Raw genomic sequence first — 21,061 nt, 5'->3', positions numbered from 1 at the left:
ATTGTCATGTAGGAACAGAATGGTTGCTTATCTGTGTTTTATTGTTCATTGCTACTCACAGGTATAGTTTCTTTGTGATGTCTGGAACTCAGACCATATATATCCTGCCACCCACTGGACATATAGGAAAGTGCATTTACTCATCATCAGGGTCACCTCAGGACCTAGTTCGGGAAACGTTAATCTAGGGACCCCAAGCGGTGCACGTTTTGCCCTAGCACTACACAGCTGATTTAAATAATCAAAGAGTGATGAGTTCATTATTTAAATCAGCTGTGCAGTGCTCGGGCAAAAAACTAAAAGTGCACCCCTTGGGAAACAGATATTGTACCGTCACTTACACTAACACCATATACAATACATAATGTAGCTTCTCTGTTATTTCAAGTGCTATGAATAGCCTAAGTAAATAAATCAGGAGTTTTCTTTGGTTAAAAAAAACAAACTACTGAACATACAGAAGAGGGGATGGAGATATTCAGAAGGGAAGAGGTATAGAGTAAGCAATAGTAAAATAGGGTTTGAAAAAATGATCTTCCTGAATCCTAAGCAGTGGCGTAAAGTACTTTAGCACTTGAATGTATTTTTACTTAAGTATCTGTACTTTAATATTTATTTTTGACTACTTTTACTTCACTACATTCCTAAAGAAAATTTACTTTTTACTCTTATTTTCCTTGCCACCCAAAAGTACTTACATTTCGAATTCTTAGCAGAACAGGAACATGGTCCATTCACGCACTTATCAAGACAACATCCTTGGTTATCCCTACTGCCTCTGATCTGGCAGACTCACTAAACACATATGCTTTGTTTGTAAATGATGTTGGAGTGTGCCCCTGGCTATCCAGGGTTCTGTCATACTATCCAGGTCTGTGCCCAAACAATTCGAGCTTCTACTTTTAAAAATCCAACTTACCAGTAACAAGTCTCTCACCATTGCCGCTTGTTATAGACCCGCTTCAGCCCCCAGCTGTGCCCTGGACACCATATGTGAATTGATCGCCCCCCATCTAGCTTCAGAGTTTGTACTGTTAGGTGACCTAAACTGGGACATGCTTAACACCCCAGCCATCCTACAATCTAAGATTGAGGGCATCTATCTCACACAAATTGTCAAGGAACCTACCAGGTACAACCCTAAATCCATAACCTTATATCATCCTGACCAACCTGCCCTCTAAATACACCTCTGCTGTCTTCAACCAGGATCTTAGCGTTCATTGCCTGCGTGCGTAATGGGTCCGCAGTCAAACGACCACCCCTCATCACTGTCAAACGCTCCCTAAAACACTTCAGCGAGCAGGCCTTTCTAATCGACCTGGCTTAGGTATCCTGGAAGGATATTGACCTCATCCCATTAGTAGAGGATGCCTGGTTGCTCTTCAAATGTGCTTTCCTCACCATCTTAAATAAGCATGCCCCTTTCAAAAACTGTAGAACTGATATAGTCCTTGGTTCACCCCAGACTTGACTGCCCTTGACCAGCATAAAAACCTCCTGTGGCATTCTGCATTACCATCAAATAGCCCCCGCGATATGCAACTTTTCAGGGAGGTCAGGAACCAATATACTCAGTCAGTTAGGAAATCTAAGGCTAGCTTTTTCAAACAGAAATTTGCATCCTGTAGCACTAATTCCAAAAAGTTTTGGGACACTGTAAAGTCCATGGAGAATAATAGGTCAAATAAAAAATGGTGCTATCTGGTTAGCTTAATAAGGAGTTTGAAATGATTTGATACTTGAGTATATTTTAACAATTACATTTAAAACCAAATACTTTTACTCAAGTATTTTACTGGGTCATTTTCTATGAAAGTATCTTTACTTTCACTCAACTATGACAATTGGGTACTTTTTCCACCACTGATCCGAAAGCCTCGCAAGGCACCCCAGGGCCGTCTTGGCAGCTGGGCACACAGGAGGCCATTACGCAGTGGCACCATCACGCTCAAGGAGAGCAACCCTGCCTTGTAGACCATCTTCTGTTGTCCCCCGAACAGACTTCTCAACCATCTTTGGGTCAGAGCGAGTGGAGCCGCCACCTCCACTTTCAGTTTCCTCAACGGTGCATTACTTGGCACACTGCTCAATTTCTTTACACTGCGCAGTTTCCTCAGTGAGCGATGGAGCCCATTTCCGTGTGCAATGGAGCTGTGCTTTGCCAGCGTCTTTGGCTTCGGTAATTCAACTTCTTTAGCCTCTCCTGCAACACCAGGATGTGAGAATGACATTTTCCACTGAGTTTTGCATCTTCTCGATCAACTCACCGTTGTAAAGAAAAGTGATTTGGTCTTTAAATGGGCAGATCACCCTTCATAATTTCAATCTAATTCCTGTCTGTGTCGCTCTGCCATTCAAGCTCCAGGCGTCGAGTCTCCACTCTCCAGCTGTGCGCCTTTGCTGATGCACTCATTCAGGGCTTTACACATCTCCCAGATCTTGTCCCTTATCGTGTTCCCCATTCCAGGCTTTTCACTCGTTCTTCAGGTCTGTGTTGTCTTTACAGAACCTTGTGCATTTCCTCTGTCACTTGGATTTTCTGGAGCTCTGCGTTTTCCACCAAGTAAAGATTCTTCCTATAGGTGAGGTCGGCTATCAGGACGCTCGTCATCTACATAAAGTAGCAGGCGTAGAAAGACGACTCAGCAGAGTTCCCACTTCTGTTTTTCAGGGGAAACAGAAGTTGGGTTGAAAATACTGTACCCCTGAAAACCGGATGTTAGCATTTTCTGCCGACTACGCATAGACTATCCACATGCGGCTCATGTGAATTAAGTATCTCTGCCCGACCGATGGTGCTACCGTCTTTCACTGAATCTTTGCCCCATCCAGTGTCTCGCTGTGGATGGCGAGAGCACTTGCAGTTGTACTTGAAGAACTATACCGCCAACGTTCTAGCCACTGGTTTTGTAAGGTCACAGTCATTATGATACAAGTCTCACCAAACTTCTGATACAAGAGGCCAATCTATGAGGGTGAATGAACTCAACTCATGTAAAACTAATTAAATATCTATGCATAAGGAATTACACAAGACAAAGACAAGTACACACACAGGGAACCTAGACATTTAAATCTGAAGCAAGCATTTTATTATTCAAGTCAATCGGATTAAGTCTTCAAATCAAAAAGGTCATTACCATAATTCCAATTTCCAAAATGTTCATTTGATAAAACTACCAACATACAATCAGAAAATACGTAAAACTATATAAAAATGGTCAGTGAGTTTGACTTACTGTCGGTATTGCTTCTACAACTCTCCACAGCAACACAGTTCATAAGAACTCTGAAAATGAGCACAAATCAGTGACAAATATTTAAGAGTTCATACAGTAACATTCTGTACCCCACTCCAAATAAGCAATGCCTTAGTGTTGCACTTAGCGACGCATATAACCATGAGTAGGTTTCAGTTCACCTATTGAACACTGTCTGGCTTTTCAGTTTTAAAAAACCCTGGTAAATTAGTATTGATAACGTCCTCTCTTTCCTCCATGACCCCAATCAGCTCTACCACCTCGCCAGCTACTCTTACTCTTACCCCCTCCCCAACCACCACCTCCCCGACCACCACCTCCCCGACCACCACCTCCCCGACCACCACCTCCCCGACCGCCCCAACCCCCTCCGCCGTCTTGTCTCTTCTGCCAGGCTGGCATCTCAGGGAGGGGGGCGTCTATCTCAGAAGGCCGGCCGCCTCTATCTGGCACCCTACCCATCAGGATCTATAGAAGAGAAATACAATGGTAGGTCAATGACAGGACAATGGATGGAGAACATTTTAGTCATTTATGCTGCACTTCCACCAAAGATGTACCCCACCCCAGTGTGTCGCCTGTGTTTTATGTTAATGCTAGCTCTAGTATAACTGTGTTTTCATCAGGAGTGTGACACTAAATACTTGGGGCAAGCATACTCAACAACCTCTGCACCATGGGCTCCCGAGTGGCGCAGCGGTCTAAGGCACTGCATCTCAGTCCTAGAGGCATCACTACAGACCCTGGTTCGATTCCAGGCTGTATCACAATTGGCGCAGCGTAGGCCGGGGTATGCCGCCATTGTAAATCAGAATTTGATCTTCACTAACTTGCCTAGTTAAATAAAGGTAAAAAAAAAAACAAGACAGTTGCTTTGTGAGGTGTTAAGGTTCACAGGTAGCTATTGTTATGTAAATGACAGCTGAAAAGTACCAGTAGCTTGGCTTTGGCCCCAAGTCAGAGACATGGTCCAGTGAGACACGGGTGCCAGTCCGCATAAATGGAAACAGAAAAGTCTGAGCCTTTTGGGTAAAACACTGGGGTAAATCTAAGATGGAAACTCAACATTAGTGCGATTCCACTGCTGGGTACTTGGCCTAAATGCTCAAGACTTATGTACACTCATTAGACATTTGAACACAATGTACCTTGGGTCACATTCCACAGTCTGGAAGGCTACAGTACCTTATTGACAGCACAGGCAGTATTCTCTCTGCTGGAGCCACTGCTGGTCTTCACCACGTTGCATATGTCCTCCCTGGCTGCCAGCAGGTGAGCCATGCCTACAGATGAACTCTGGGCCAGGGTGTGTCTCTTTGGCTGGTAGGCCCTGGCCATGCTATCAACTCTCTCCTAACAGACAGACAAGACAGTTTGTTGAGCATAGGACACGCACAATGACATTCTGCATAGAAAGAGCAGAAAGGGAGTAACCTGCCGATTTAAGGGGGTCACTAACGTTGAGACTATCAAGATACACCAGAGCACTCCACCTGCCTTGGCTCTCTCTGACCAGCCGAAGGACTGCACAGTGACGTCGAGACGTTTGATCAGCATCCTCCGTCGGCACTCATACTCTGAGGACAGGACCGTGTTGATCTGCTCCAGCCGCTCCTGTGGAGACAAGGCCCATATTCAATGCACACTTGGCATCACCTCATGCCTTAGCAGGAATTATACCCTTTGCCTCCACAAAAATGGGTGACATTCTGAATGCAGTGTGCTTACCCACTGTTCACTGTCGAGAGAGTTCTTCAGAACTGGCTTTCCAATGTGATCCTCTGGAAGCTCTTGAAGCACTGTGTTTATCTGGAAATACATAGTGCTTTCAGAAAGTATTCATACTCCTTGACTTATTCCACATTTTGTTGTTACAGCCTGAATTTAAATAGATGTCTCATCCATCTACACACAATACCCCATAATGACAAAGTGAAAACATGTTTTTAGAAAATGCTGCACATTTACTCAAATACAGAAACAATTTCATAAGTATTCACACCCAAGTCAATACTTTGTACAAGTACCATTGGCAGCCATTACAGCTTTGAGTCTTTATTGGTAAGTCTAAGAGCTTTCCACACCTGGATTGTGCAACATTTGCCAATTATTATTTTCTAACTTCAAGCTGTCAAATTGGTTGTTGATAATTGCTAGACAACCATTTTCAGGTCTTGACATATAAACTGTAACTTGGACACTCAGGAACACTCCGTCTTCTTGGTAAGCAACTCCATTGTAGATTTGGCCTTGTGTTTTATATTATTGTCCTGCTGAAAAGAGAATTCATCTCCTAGTGTCTGGTGGAAAGCTGTTGTTTTCCCTCTAGGATTTTGCTTAGTCACATTCCCTTTATTTTTTTATCCTGAAAACTATTACAAGCATACCCATAATATGTTGCAGCCACCACTATGCTTGAAAATATGGAGTGGTACTCAGTAATGTGCTATATTTGACCCAAATATAACACTTCGTATTTTGGACTAAAAGTTCATTGCTTTGCCACATTCTTTTCAATACTACTTTAGTGCCTTGATGCAAACAGAATGCATGTTTTGGAATATTTTTATTTTGTACAAGCTTCCTTCTTTTCACCCTGTCAACTAGGTTAGTATTGTGGCGTAGCTACAATGTTTTTGATCCATCCTCAGTTTTCTCCTATCACAGACATTCAATTCTAACTATTTTAAAGTCACCATGGTGAAATCCCTGTGCGGTTTCCTTCCTCTCCGGCAACCAAGTTAGGAAGGACGCCTGTATCATTGTAGTGACTGGGTGTATTAATACACTATCCAAAGTGTAATGAATAACTTCAACATGCTCAAAGGGATATTCAGTGTCTGCTTTTTATTTACCCATCAACGTATTGGTGCCCTTCTTTGCAAGGCCCTGGAAAACATCCCTGGTCTTTGTAGTAGAATCTGTGTTTGAAATTCACTGTTCGATTGAGGGACCTTACAGATAATTGTATGAGAGATGAGGTAGTCATTAAAAAATCATGTTAAACACTATTATTGCACACAGAGTCCATGCAACTTATGTGACTTTTTAAGCACACGTTTCCTCCTACTTATTGACTTAAGACATTTCAGCTTTTCATTTGTAAAGATGTCAAAGCACATAATTCCACTTTGACATGGGGTATTGTGTGTAGGCTAGTGACAAACAAAATCTCAATTTAATATTCAGGCTGTAACAACATTTGGAAAAAGTTAAGGGGTGTGAATACTTTCTGAAGGCACTACAGGATACAATGCATCTGTTGAATACAAAGACAATGATGAAATCGATGGCTATGCATTCAGGACTTTCTATTGGGTTAACGAAGGCTGTTTTTGCAGCTTTTGTATACCAAACCTTCTGAGCTCAGAGAGGAAGTGAACACACCTTTTTCCCTATCCCAGAGAACAGCTCTGCTACTCCCTGCTCTCTTGGCTCTGGGAGCTTCAGTGTTTCACAGATTGCCTGGAGATCATTTCGGTCTGTGTGTTCTTTGTCCTTAGCAGGTCGTCTCTTTACTATCTGTGCAGCTTGTAGCTCAGAGCATAAAAACACTGCAGAATAAAGATAGGAGCCACAGGTTAAAAAAAACAAACATGCAAAATGAAAACTCAAGACCAAAACCACCCGAGCCATGGCCTGTTCACCCTGCTATTATGCAGAAGGTGAGGTCAGTACAGGTGGATCAAAGCTGGGACCGAGAGACTGAAAAACAGCTTCTATCTCAAGGCCATCCGACTTAAATACCCATCACTCTCCGGCCTCCACCCAGTACCCTGCCCTGAACTTCATCACCCCACTAGCCTGCTACCACCCGGTTACTCAACCCTGCACTTTAGAGGCTGCTGCCCTACTGTATGTACATAGACATGGAATCACTGGTCACTTTAACCTGTTAGGGCTAGGGGGCAGTATTTGCACGGCTGGATAAAAAAAATGTACCCGATTTAATCTGGTTACTAATCCTACCCAGTAACTAGAATATGCATATACTTATTATATATGGATAGAAAACACCATAAAGTTTCTAAAACTGTTTGAATGGTGTCTGTGAGTATAACAGAACTCATTTGGCAGGCAAAACCCTGAGACATTTTCTGACAGGAAGTGGATACCTGATGTGTTGTATTACCTTTAAACCTATGCCATTGAAAAACACAGGGGCTGAGGAATATTTTGGCACTTCCTATTGCTTCCACTAGATGTCACCAGCCTTTACAAAGTGTTTTGAGTCTTCTGGAGGGAGATCTGACCGAACAAGAGCCATGGAACGATGATGGCCCATTAGACACCTGGCGCGCGAGTTCATGTTGGGTACCCTCGTTCCAATACGTTATAAAAGAGAATGCATTCGTCCACCTTGAATATTATTCATGTTCTGGTTAAAAAAGGCCCTAATGATTTATGCTATACAACGTTTGACATGTTTGAACGAACGTAAATATATTTTTTTCCCCTCGTTCATGAAGTGAAGTCCGGCGGGCTTAGATCATGTGCTAACAAGACGGAGATTTTTGGACATAAATGATGAGCTTTTTTGAACAAAACTACATTCGTTATGGACCTGTGATACCTGGAAGTGACATCTGATGAAGAGAATCAAAGGTAATGGATTATTTACATAGTATTTTCGATTTTAGATCTCCCCAACATGACGGTTAGTCTGTATCGCAACGCGTATTTTTCTGGGCGCAGTGCTCAGATTATTGCAAAGTGTGATTTCCCAGTAAGGTTATTTTTAAATCTGGCAAGTTGATTGCGTTCAAGAGATGTAAATCTATAATTCTTTAAATGACAATATAATATTTTACCAATGTTTTCTAATTTTAATTATTTCATTTGTGGTGCTGACTTGACTGCCGGTTATTGGAGGGAAACGATTTCCTCAACATCAATGCCATAGTAAAACGCTGTTTTTGGATATAAATATGAACTTGATAGAACTAAAAATGCATGCATTGTCTAACATAATGTCCTAGGAGTGTCATCTGATGGAGATTGTAAAAGGTTAGTGCATCATTTTAGCTGGTTTTATGGTTTTGGTGACCCTGTCTTTGAATTGACAAAACATTACACACAACTCTTGTAAATGTACTGTCCTAACATACTCTAAATTTATGCATTCGCCGTAAAACCTTTTTGAAATCGTAAAACGTGGTTAGATTAAGGAGATGTTTATCTTTCAAAGGGTGTAAAATAGTTGTATGTTTGAAAAATTTGAATTTTGACATTTATTTGGATTCAAATTTGCCGCTCTTGAAATGCACCTGCTGTTGATGGAGTGCACCACGGGTGGGACGCTTGCATCCCACCTAGCCCATAGAGGTTAATCATGTTTACATACTGTACTGTAGTCAATGCCACTGACATTGCTTGTCCTAATATTTACTTTTAGATTTGTCTGCATTGTTGTGTATTGTTCGATATTACTGCACTGTTGGAGCTAAGAACAAGCATTTCGCTACACCCGCAACAACATCTGCTAAATATGTGTATGCAACCAATAAAATTTGATTTGATTTTTATGTTAGGAAAGGTGTAAGTCTGAACCATGGCAGAGCCGCAACATACCAAAAAGGGTATCATGGGCGGCAGGTAGCCTAGTGGTTAAAGCGTGGGGCCAGTAACCGAAAGGTTGCTAGATCGAATCCCCGAGCTGACAAGGTAAAAATCTGTCCTTCTGCCCCTAGGCTGTCAAGGTAAATAAGAATTTGTTCTTAACTGACTTGCTTAGTTAAATAAAGGTTAAATAAATAAAAAAATGACATGATGGTACTCAGCCCAGTATTCTGGACAGATGGCCAATTCAATACTTACATACTAGCTTTAGATAGTCTTTCTTATTCTGCAGCCCTTCCTGTATAATCCCAGAAACAAGGCCTTGATAAGGGCACTGCAACTCCTTCAGCATGCCACTCATCTCAAACGGAAGGCCATCAGTGTCACCTAAACACACGGTTCAGAATTAACAAAGCAATGGCAATAGTATCTGATTTACTAAAACACATTTAGATCAAATGGGACAGTGAGAGGTGATATCTTTTGGCTCACCTGAACCTGACGAAATGCTCTCTTCCAGATCACATAACGGTTTCAGACGGGATGCTAACCACATACATAGGTTGACATACTCCGGTGATAACAGTCCACCTTCACATGCTCTGACAAGCCTCTCCTCAGTCTGCAGAGGTCCTTCATACCTGCGCACCAACAAACAAATGATCTAGCTGTATGCTAGCATTGAATCATAGCTATGATAGCACTTGGATGTTGTATGGATGCATTTGCGAGGGAATAAGCAAGGGACCCTTATATTTTTCTACCACTGTCTAGAACGACTACACTAGTTAAGCATACTGAACAAAAATATAAAACTCAAACTTGCAACAATTTCATTGATTTTCCAGAGTTACAGTTCATATGAGGAAATCAGTCAATTTAAATAATTGTCATTAGGTCCTAATCTATGGTTCACGTGACTGGGAGTACAGACATGCATCTGTTGGTCACAGATACCTTAAAGAAAAACAGGCCTCAGGATCTCCTCACAGTATTTCTGTGCATTCAAAATTGATCAAATTAACTTGTGTTTGTCGTCTGTAGTTCATGACTGCCCATAGCATAACCCCACCACCACGGGGCACTGGGTTGACATCAGCTCATCCACACAACGCCATACACGTGGTCTGCGGTTATGGCCGGTTGGGCGTACTGCCAAATTCTCTAAAACAACGTTGGAGGCGGCTTATGGTAGAGAAATTAACATTCAATTCTCTGGCAACAGCTCTGGTGGACATTCCTGCAGTCAACACACCAATAGCACACTCCTTCAAAATTTGAGACATCTGTGGCATTGTGTTGTGTGACAAAACTGCACATTTTAGATTGGCCTTTTATTGTCCCCAGCACAAGGTGAACTGTGTAATGATCATGCTGTTAAATCAGATTCTTGATATGCCACACCTGTCAAGTGGATGGATTATCTTGGCAAAGGAGAAACGCTCATTAACAGGGAAGTAAACCCATTTGTGCAGAATATTTTAAAATAAATAAGCTTTTTGTGCATATGGAACATTTCTGGGATCTTTTATTTCAGCTCATGAAACATGGGACCAACACTTTACATGTTGCATTTATAGTTTTGTTCAGTGTATATTGCAGTGTTGGGGAAGCTACTCTGAAAATATAGGTTTACCAAGCTACCAATTACTTCACAATGGATGAAGTTAAGCTACACTAAAGCTCTAGTAAATATAGTTTACTATGAAAGCTACTATGAAAAAGTAGTTGACTACATCCAAACTACTTAGTGAAAAATTATCATATGTAAATCAAAAACACTTTGGGGTCATATGCTAACAGAAAGTGTAAGAGTACAGTATGAGTCATAATACCCATAAAAACCTAGCGTTCAAACAGGAAAATGGCTCAAATACTTTTTTCACCATTAATTTTTCCAATAGGGGATTTTTTAGAAACACTTAAAATAAGGCCTGTGTTTATCCTGGCCTGACGTTTGATAATCTCTCTAGGACAAGAACTTCCCCCTCCCCCGAAAAAGAAATACTAATTAACTGCTAATGTCGCTATCATATAGGACTACAAATGCCATGATGATCTGGACAAGACTGCCGAATCGAGGCAAATGTAAGAATCTCTGGATTAACCATCTAATGTTAGCTAAATGTAGTAATGAATACATTGGCAACATTTTTTTAAACGTACAATTCTGTGAACTATCTTGTGCAAGTTTTAAATTGACACAATACCTGTTAGCGAAGGAGTCTGCTAGACATGACGTGCAGGAGCTTGCAGGGATTTGTAGTTTTGCATGATGTCTACTTTGATGCTAATTAGCATTTTCGAATCTGGGAGTTAATAAAGCCGAATATATTGATTAGTCACCTTGCCCGAGAGATTTACATGGTTATCAAAACGTCACGCCGGGGTAAGCCTACACAAATCAGAGACCTTACAGTTGTTCGAAAATCCCTTATGGGAAAAATGTATTGTTTAAAGACAATTGGAACCTTACCCATAAAACCTAGCGGTCAAACAGGTTATTACTACACCTCCACTGTGGGGCTCTATTCAGCCCATTTAAAAACAAAAATATGTTTCAAGTGAGAATTGGGCCGGTCTGATGCCGAAAGAGAAAGGAAATGATTGCCTACTTAATCCAGAATGTATTTTTCCACAAAAAAGTTTAACGTTAGTTCCAGTAGTTAGCTAGCTACACCGCTACTCTATATGGCAAATGTATTAAAACACTAAAATTAGCTATCTAAATGTGAATTTAGTTGAACTACCACCAAGCTACTGTAAATGTAGTTAAAATTCCTGGTTGAAATACATGTTGTTCACTACTCCCCAACACTGTTATATTGCTAACATCCATGCTAGCGGGCAGCATCATCAGTTGTTGTGCATACTTGCTTACCCAACTTGTTCCAGCGCATCTAAAATATCACTTTCCATTGTGGTAGACAACAACATCAGAAGATTTCTTTTACTTTAACGATGTAACCGTAAGTTGAGTGTGACATTGTGATACAAACATCACCTACGAGCTAACCTAGCTACGCCGTTTTGAAAACCATGCTTCGAGTTAGGTGTAACGAAAATTAAATCCGTAATGGAACATGCATCTTGGTTAGTTACATTCCGCTTAGTGTGTTCCCGCTAATAACTTCCCGAGCTATCTTCCGTGGACTGAAAAAGTAGAATAATATCATCAAAAAGCGCACTTTGAAAAGGGAGTTACATGACATCCCATTCTGAAATATAATTTACAATTAATTTATGTGAATGAAAATGTGTAATTTGTGTTATGCCATGGCCCATGATCTGTAGATAATGCTATCAATCTACTATATAACCATAACTATCTGTCAGGTAATTCAACAAAATACTATTATGGTATATGTGACTTTCACATAGGAAAACATTATGCAATGCATTTCACTCGAATGGAAGGAATTGGTACTATAATAAAACCATCCCGCTTATCAGTCTTGATATTTGCTCAATGAAAAATAACATGAGTACAAGTTACCACTAGCTAGGGATAGCCTAATACCTGAAAAATATTCCTGGTTAAAAGGGCAGCTCAACTCCAAATGCAGACTTTGTCCAACCCCTTCAAATAAAAAAAATACATTCAGGTGAGAAGTTGTGGGTGGGGGCAATTGTTTGTAAGTATTGATTTTGTGGGAGGGTTAAAGTAGTTGTACCTGATGCCAACACATTCTCACCAAAGCATTATGAGCAAATATGGCTCAGACAGTTAGCGCACGGTGGTAAGGAGCCGACATCTTGACATTGCCATTTGCAACGTAAATTCGAATCCCCCCACGGGGCGCAAAAACGTATTTGAAATGTGGATTCACATTTATTGCGGTACTGTGTTGGAAAGAAATGTGCAATCATCACCTTGAAAATGAAGATTAGTGGCTCAATTAAATCCAACCCACATTGTACTAAATACTACAATGCTTCAACTTAAGATTTTTTGTAAATACTGTATATATATAAATCATTGATCTCACTCTCAACCCTGTTACATGACAATTTTGTCATACCATTTTGGAAAGGTTATGAAATATGAATTTGATGTTTGAGCTCAGTCTGGAATGTTTAGAGCAATCATGAGCATATTGATTTTAGTTCAAATTCTGAAGTGAAACAATAGTTTTGATAAATTAGGAGGCTGTTGACAGTGTCCCTTTCAGGCTTTAGTATAGCAAAAGTGATATTTTATATTTGTAACTGAATTAGTTTGAGGGACATATGATTTAATACGGAAATGTTGATTTTATAATCATTTTCAGACTACTTCCATAGCTTCCATTATGGGGTTGAAGACAAATGGTGTCCATATCAGAAGAGAATGCCAAGAGTGCAAAGCTGTCAAAGGCTAAGGGTGGCTACTTTGAAGAATCTAAAATATATTTTAATTTGTTTAACACTTTTTTAGTTAATACATGATTCCATATGTGTTATTTCATAGTTTGTCTTCACTATTATTCTACAATGTAGAAAATAGTACAAATAAAGAAAAACCCTTGAATTAGTAGGTGTGTCAACTTTTGACTGGTACTGCGTGGTCCCATGGTGTTTATACTTGCGTACTATTGTTTGTACAGATGAACGTGGTACCTTCAGGTGTTTTTGAAATTGCTCCTAAGGATGAACCAGACTTGCAGAGGTCTATAATTTTCTGAGGTCTTGACTGATTTCTTTTGATTTTCCCATGATGTCAAGAAAAGAGGCACTGAGTTTGAAGGTAGGCCTTGAAATACATCCACAGGTACACTTCCAATTGACTAAAATTATGTCAATTGGCCTATCAGAAGCTTCTAAAGCCATGACATAATTTTCTGGAATTCCCCAAGCTGTAGGCACAGTCAACTTAGTGTATGTAAACTTCCGACCCACTGGAATTGTGATACAATGAATAGTAAGTGAAATAATCTGTCTGTAAACAATTGTTGGAAAAATTACTTGTGTCATGCACAAAGTATATGTCCTCACTGACTTGCCAAAACTATAGTTTGTTAACAAGAAATTGGTGGAGTGGCTGAAAAACGAGTTTTAATGACTCCAACCTAAGTGTATGTAAACTTCCGACTTCAACTGTATGTTTGCAGTAAGAAAAGAGAGTTTTGATAAGTAATAGATTCCCATCTTTATTTAATGTAACAGAGTTGAGTTGAGATCGATGACCCCAATCTAACAATACAAATCAATGAAATATAGATATACAATAATGTGATAACTTGCCATTCTTTGCACCATATTGTTCACAAGACTTGTATGATGGCACTTCCAGTTGATATTGTAACATAAGTATAAGTTCCCTATTTTTATGGGGGAGATTGTTTGGTTTAACGGGGTTGAGGGTAGACTGAGGTACGCTACTAAATATTGTGATTTTAAATCAAAATCATGCATTTATTTGAAAAAAATAAATTCTCAGCAAAAGAGCACAAATAGATGTTTACATCAATGGCAAAATGTATGGATTATATATACCCTAAGTACAAATTCAGTGAAGGCCACGGGGGACATGACAAAATGCTTAGTGTCAGTTGAAAACAAGATATCTTCTGATAAAGATGAAATTCATGTTATGTTTCTTATACTTCATTACAGGGAACATTTCAATTTATATAAAAAAAGCTTTTTAAATTAGATGGTGACACAATAATTTAAAATATTGGACTCAAATCCTACCATTTCATGGAATGACCCAGATGTGTAAGAAACAGAAAGTGTGCCTTTTGAATTGTGTGTAATGTCAGTAGTCTGGTCAAGGAAGCATCATGCAAACTATATTGGCACACTCCACTTACCAAGACCATTACTAAATAAGGCACGCTGTCACCTGCTTTTATAGTGAGCCTTGAGGTGGTACCACCCAGCACATCTAGAAGGGAGTGTATTTCATACCAAACCCTCCCTTGATATGACAGGAGCACTATCACGAGTTGAACTGCTAGGGGCAAAAAGAGCTAGATTTACTTACTAAAGGACCAACATATCTCACTTTTGCAAAGAACTGTTAAAATGAAGACCAGAATATTTCATTAAAGTTACTTATGTACAATTTGGTTGCACAGTACATATGTAAAGTAAAGTCTCCACCATAATAATATAACACTATGGACTCCCCTCGGATCATAAGGAAACCTGAGGAGGAAAGAGAACGATTGAAGTCTTCAAAAAAAATCCCACAAGATAACAATTTTAAAACTCACCATTTTATTATGATAATGTTATTTGATATGACAAATTACAAGTGTATGCATATTTACATTATATATTTATGAAAAGTAACAAGTTACATCTGTATAAAGAAAATACAACTATGACATGAGTTATTGAACTATACATTTTACATCATATACTTAGAATTTTCAAACCATGGTAGAAATACCTAGACATATATAAACCAATATAACCAGAGCCGTTAAGATTTAGATGGAAACTATGATGGACGTGAGGCACTTTTTCAAGGTTGTCAGGATGTGAAGCCAATGGCACTAAGAAACTGAAAGAAAAGATGCATGAGAAAGAAAGGAAACAGGCAGTGTTTACAGAAGAATTAGAGTACCATTTATACTGCAATTTTCAAAACACAAATGTTTTCCACTATTTAGAACTAATCACAGAAATGTTATATCATCAAGCGCTGTAAGAAAAGCCATCATACATCATCAGTGCACCAAAGCATTGGAGAATTGAAAAGTAACCACTCAACTGCTGTGAAAAGAAACCTTTTAAACAACGCACGTTTATATAGGCATTTCTTTTTAACGCAGACAAAGTCAAGAATGTACATTTTTAAGCATTCCAAAAAATATGCACACTTTCCAAGATTGAAAGAAGAATAAAAGACTAGCAGCAAAGTGGTTAAAAACTGAAGTCTTATGCAAAGTTAACTGACAGGTAAAACAAATATATTAAAGCAGACAGACATGTTGCATATATAATACAGTACATGATAGCGAGTTACACTGTGCTGGTTAATGCAGAATGAAACAGATGATTTCAGTATCTCTCAGCTAAACTTGTATGAATGTACATCCTACACTTTACTCCTCAGCCAGCAAGTTTTTAAATCAGGTTCATCTAATCTTGGGTTCAGCTTGCGATATGCAGGGCAATCCAAATTACAATATGGGAGAATAAAAACATTGATAAACAAATCAAATGCACACACACACACGGTTATATGCTGTCATAGGAACTAGCTATTGTTTAAAGTCTTTCGTAGATGACTTTTCTCTCAAATCAATAAAAAAATTAGTGATTGTATCTAGCAGCTTTATATATATAACTTGTTTTAAATAAGTGGACTGCCACTACTGTACCATGTTAGCACTCTAGCCTTCCTTCGTAGAAAACTAGAATGAATCTCCATTAAAAGCTCAATCGTCATTTCCATCATGAACGCCCTCCACTTTCAATGTGAAATAATACTAAAAAGGTGACCTATGTACATAATGCTGTCAATTGAAGCTACAGTATATGCTGACAGCAATGATAAATACAGCTCTATCTTTTAATTTCCAAAAAAACAAAATGGGATTCTGATCAGGTATTTAATAGTGTTACTTATTTATAGGTGCTTGGAGTTTGGTACCTGGGGTAAAGTGTCTCGTCACTGACTCAGTGTGGAGAGAGGTCTAAGTGTTTCTCATGGTCAACAATTTGCATAGAAAGTAAAGAGTGTTGGTTGGTACCTCGCATGGGGCATAAGAGAGGGATATGGAAGAAGTTGACTGCCCCCATCCAGTCTGGCGACGAGACAGGGTTGCCACGTCCTTCTCAAGAAGTGGTGGTCCAGGGGGTGGTGTGCATATCTATTGGCTACAGTACAGGGCTGTAATGACAAGCTTTTTAAATAGGGGTGATTTAAAAAACCAAAAAAAAACAATTGTCTAAATCAAGTGTCAAACTCATTCCACGGAGTGTCTGAGGGTGTTTGCTCCACCCTTGTACTTGATTGATGAACTAATTAGTAAGGAACTCCCCTAACCTGGCTGTCTAGGTCTTATCCCACAGACACTCAACCCTCCGTGGAATGAGTTTGACACCGCTGGTCTAAATTATCAAAGAAACCAATTTCTTTGTTCTCAAACTATTCAGGTACACAGGCAGATTTCTCAAAACAGTGGAATTAGCAATAACATAGTCTTTTAAAGATGCAGCATCGAATTAATACAACCGGAGGTATGTCTACAGTTATTGTGGCTATGTTCCTCGGAGTGAAATATGGATTTCAACAAGGACCTTCATACTGTATCTCCCCATCAACTTTCAACAAAGTCAGGTTTGTTACAATGAGTCAACACAGTTATCAGTTTCTATGATCACGGTGCTTGACATCTCACTGCATATGAAGACCTATGCACATATAGTGCGTAACAAACAATCATACCCAGATGCTATAATTACCTATAGGCAAATGCCATTTGACATTTAAAATGAGGCAGCTGTTCACTCATGACTGGGCAAATGTTACATGATGTATTCTCTGACTTACCGTGGACAAGCTGCAGAATGACTTTAACAGTAGTACATTTGACTAATCACAAAGGGACAGACATCCAGTACTTTTGAAATTTGAAGTTGATGCTGTAACCAAAGCTTGGAGACCAGTGCTTTCAAGGTGGGCTTTTCGCACACAATATTTGAGTTTGTTGGTCATTTCTAGTTTCCGACTAATTTAAAAAAAAAAGTTCTCCCCAAACTAGTCTAATTTAAGTGCCTTAAGTTCAACAAAGGGGCACTCAAGACCCCGACTCACCAACATTAAACAGAAAAACCTGCTGGTTGAGCAAAACTTCAGCTTTAAATAAAAAACTACAGTTTTACCATGAAGCAAAGATGTGATGGAGTCAAAATAGAACATCTGGTAAAGTACGTGGAAATGTGACATTTTGGTCTCATGGAAGGTGAGTCAAGAAGTGCTAACATTAATTCTTGACTTGTTCGGGGGATGGAGGATTGCAAAATACATTACAATATTTTCGCTCCTGCTCATGGAATTGATCACTTTATGTTGGAATGCAATTAAGTGGTCCAAATCACCTTACCAAAACAAGGAAATCATTCTAACATCTAGCTATGTCAGACTGTACCAGCAAAAGATAAAAAGGTTTTACCTTCTTTTTTTGTTCAACATTTGATGAGTAGGAAAAATAAGGAAACACGTACACATCCACCACAGCAACATCTGAACTGTTAAATGACTCAATAAGAATGGTCTTAAGGTTAATGTACCATTAGAATTGTGTAGGGGGGATAAACCATTCCTAGTGCAACTTCTCTAACAATTACACTGCCAGCGAATGCTCGAGTCATAAAGGAACTGCCAATGTTACCCAACTACAAATTCACAACAACATATCCCTTTTAGCATACTTCAAGTTTGTTTTCTGTATGCACAAATGTTTTTTCCTTTTTGCTGTTGTTGTGTAGTTGCTGCTCTCTGTACAAAAGACAATATTCCTTCACAAAGTTACACATTACTTGTAGGGAGAGTGACATGGTGGCCTGGTTGTTGTGTGTATTATGTACGAGTGTGAGTAAGAGTGTGTTTGTTTAGTAATATTTCCATGTCTGTTAATCTCAATGCCTTCTCCTAGCGTTCAGCTCCTGAACTCTACTTCACGCTCAGAGCCCGTAAAGCACAAGGTTAGTCTTCCGCTGCTCTCTGCGTCGAAGGACACAAAAGACCTCCAGAGCCAGGCGTCTACAACAACATATCACCCCCTCTGGGGTGAATGAAAAACAAGGTTGCCGGCATTTTAATACCCAGCTTTTTTCCCGCTTTCCTGTGTCAGCTAGCTGTGTTGTGGGTAGGTCATCCCGGGTGAGGGGTCAGAGTTCAGTCAGGTCACCCAGCGGCCTTGTGCTTGCCCCCGCAGCATCTGCAGGCCTCCCCACAGTGGTGGCAGGCTCTCAGCGGCAGGTAGCAGCACATACAGGGAGCGATGAAGGACAGTGCCGTCAGGGCTAGCCAGCGCAGGCAGAACTGCTCGTCAGCCGTGTCACACGAGCACGGGTCCGAGAAGTCTCCCTCCGAGTCGGACATGCAGTGGTACAGCATGCTCTCGGCACAAAGCATGCAACTGACTTTATAGATGCACTGCTTGATGGGGTCAGGAGCGTCCTGGCACTGCCCCCGCCGGTTGTCCTCATGGTTGAACATTTCCCGGCAGTAGATGCAGCGAGAACGCTCCCCGTCTTCCCGTCTCCGCCGCCCTTTTTTGGACTTGGTGAGTGGTGAGGGCTGCGCCTTGATGGAGGAGTCTTTACCCAGCCCTAGCCCCAGTCCTGTGCCCATACTCCCAGGGCCTGAGTGGGACTCCATGCCCGGCCCCTCGGGGAAGAGGTACTCACACTTCTTGCTGTCCAGTTTGTGGAAGAGGGCAGGGAAGTCAGGGTCCTCTCGCTCTGCCTCCTGCTTCCACATGACTGGGTGGCGGTAGTCCTCGTAGCCGCGAATCAGGATGTCCTTACGAGGGTTGATCCTTACAATCTCCTCCTCGTCCATGTGAAAGCTCACATGGCGCATAGACTTGAAGGACTCCTGATGGAGACAGTGTTATTTTATTTAATACAGAGAACACAACAGACATTTTAGCAGTGTCAGTATATATTGCATTTATTTGAGTATGCATCGTGAATGATCTTTACTGTCCTTCCATGTCATGTAGGACATTCCTCAGAATTAGTATACCTTATTAAACTAGATCTAACATGGAGGTTTAATCTCCAATGGCAATACAGGGCTAATCATATACTGTAATATAGTGGGTCACGGGTTCAACACACAAAATGGAACGTGGCTTTCCCACCTGTCCTGATATGAATAAATGAACTTTATAAAAATGGAGACCCGTTCCGAATGAACCCGAGGACTGTCAGACACAGTCAGGTCCGAAAAGGCCCGTGGAGAAACAGACCCAAAACAAACGCCTTCCGATCTGGATCCGAAGACCCGTTCAGATCCGAGAGCAGAAAGAAACCTCAGACTGGACGCTGCCAACGCCATCAATAAACAAGTCATATTGGCCAAATGATCAACAGTTATGTGTCCTTAAAACCTGCCTATAACAAACAAAATAAAACATGTTGTATTTTTCAATGTGTGGAATATGCAAAACTTTATAGCTTATTGTTATATTGGTTTTTACTTTCCTAAAACAAATTGTTCACCTCACAGCTCAGCTGTCAGAGATTTGAGTGCTAAATGCGCCAGGGCATTGCATGCATATAGGCGTATCGGCCTAGGTGTCCACTGTATGATAATAATATTTAAAAAATATATATAAAAATGGAAGACAAGCTTAGGCCTAGCCACAGAAACCGAGATATAGAGTTCCTATGTTCACCGGGACAAGAGGAACACCTACGTGAGAATGCTGTTCGACTATAATTCAGCCTTCAACACCATGGTGCCCTCCAAGCTCATCACTAAGCTCAGGACCCTGGGACTGAACACCTCCCTTTGCAACTGGATCCTGGACTTCCTGACGGGCGGCCCCCAGGTGGTGACTGTAGGCAACAACACATCCGCCACTCTGACCCGCAACAAAAGGGGCCCCTCAGGGATGCGTGTTAGTCCCCTCCTGTACTCCCTGTTCACCCACGACTGTGTGACCACGCACAACTCCAATGTATTCAATAAGTTCGCTGACGACACAACATGGTTGGCCTGATCAACGACAACGATGAGACAGCCTATAGGGAGAAGGTCAGTGACCTGGCAGTGTGGTGCCAGGACAACAACTTATCCCTCAGCATTTTGCAAGACAAAGGAGCTGATCGTGTACTACAGGAAACGGAGGGCTGAGCATGCTCCTATCCACAAGGCTGTAGTTGAGCGGGTCAAGAGCTTCAAGTTCCTAGGTGTCCACATCACTAAGGAATTATCATGGTCAACACACACCAACACAGTTGTGAAGAGGGCACGACAACACCTCGTCCTCCTAAGGGGGCTGAAAAAAATTGGTCATGGGCTCTCAGATACTCAAACAGTTCTACAGCTGCACCATTGAGAACATCTTGGTATGGCAACTGCTTGGCATCTGACCGCTCAAGGATTTCACCATGAGGCCAATAGTGACTTTAAATCAGTTACAGAGTTTAATGGCTGTAATAGGAGAAAACTGAGGATGGATCAACAACTTTGTAGTTACTCCACAATACTAACCTAATTGACAGAGGGAAATGAATACAAATATTCAAAATCATGCATCCCATTTGCAACAAGGCACTAAAGT

The 21,061-nt window shown here is 40.7% G+C and overlaps 2 protein-coding genes across 4 annotated transcripts in view; both read right to left on the bottom strand.

The window, feature by feature from the left end:
* Nucleotides 1–3,072: 3,072 nt before the first annotated feature.
* On the bottom strand, nucleotides 3,073–11,934 carry LOC106611156 (protein FAM98B). The gene is made up of 8 exons (XM_014211061.2): nucleotides 11,704–11,934; nucleotides 9,315–9,463; nucleotides 9,081–9,209; nucleotides 6,651–6,817; nucleotides 4,992–5,072; nucleotides 4,761–4,877; nucleotides 4,449–4,616; nucleotides 3,073–3,731 (listed from the first exon to the last, which is right to left on the bottom strand). Exons 1-8 carry the CDS (start codon nucleotides 11,757–11,759, stop codon nucleotides 3,471–3,473), a joined length of 1,128 nt encoding a protein of 375 aa, XP_014066536.2. The 5' UTR covers nucleotides 11,760–11,934; the 3' UTR covers nucleotides 3,073–3,470.
* Nucleotides 11,935–15,003: 3,069 nt separating this feature from the next.
* LOC106611155 (sprouty-related, EVH1 domain-containing protein 1) overlaps nucleotides 15,004–21,061 on the bottom strand; it is a 104,510-nt gene continuing 98,452 nt past the window's right edge. For all 3 annotated transcript variants that reach the window (XM_014211056.2, XM_014211058.2, XM_014211057.2), the window contains one exon: nucleotides 15,004–19,365. In XM_014211056.2, the coding sequence (XP_014066531.1) occupies nucleotides 18,670–19,365 (696 nt within the window). In that variant the 3' untranslated portion in view covers nucleotides 15,004–18,669. The remainder of the gene's footprint in view (nucleotides 19,366–21,061) is intronic.

This window comes from Salmo salar, chromosome ssa09 (assembly GCF_905237065.1).
Source record: "Salmo salar chromosome ssa09, Ssal_v3.1, whole genome shotgun sequence".
Classification (NCBI taxonomy): domain Eukaryota; kingdom Metazoa; phylum Chordata; class Actinopteri; order Salmoniformes; family Salmonidae; genus Salmo; species Salmo salar.
This window is presented reverse-complemented; position numbering and strand designations above follow the sequence as displayed.

What these genes read in the sequence shown, in the direction of transcription:
- LOC106611156 (XM_014211061.2), bottom strand. Translation starts at nt 11,759, where the DNA reads ATGTTGTTGTCTACCACAATGGAAAGTGATATTTTAGATGCGCTGGAA. An exon ending in GATGCGCTGGAACAAGTTGG is followed by an intron (nt 9,464 to 11,703) that starts GTAAGCAAGTAT and finishes GTTGGTGCGCAG; the next exon opens with GTATGAAGGACCTCTGCAGA. An exon ending in AGACTATCTAAAGCTAGTAT is followed by an intron (nt 6,818 to 9,080) that starts GTAAGTATTGAA and finishes TTTATTCTGCAG; the next exon opens with TGTTTTTATGCTCTGAGCTA.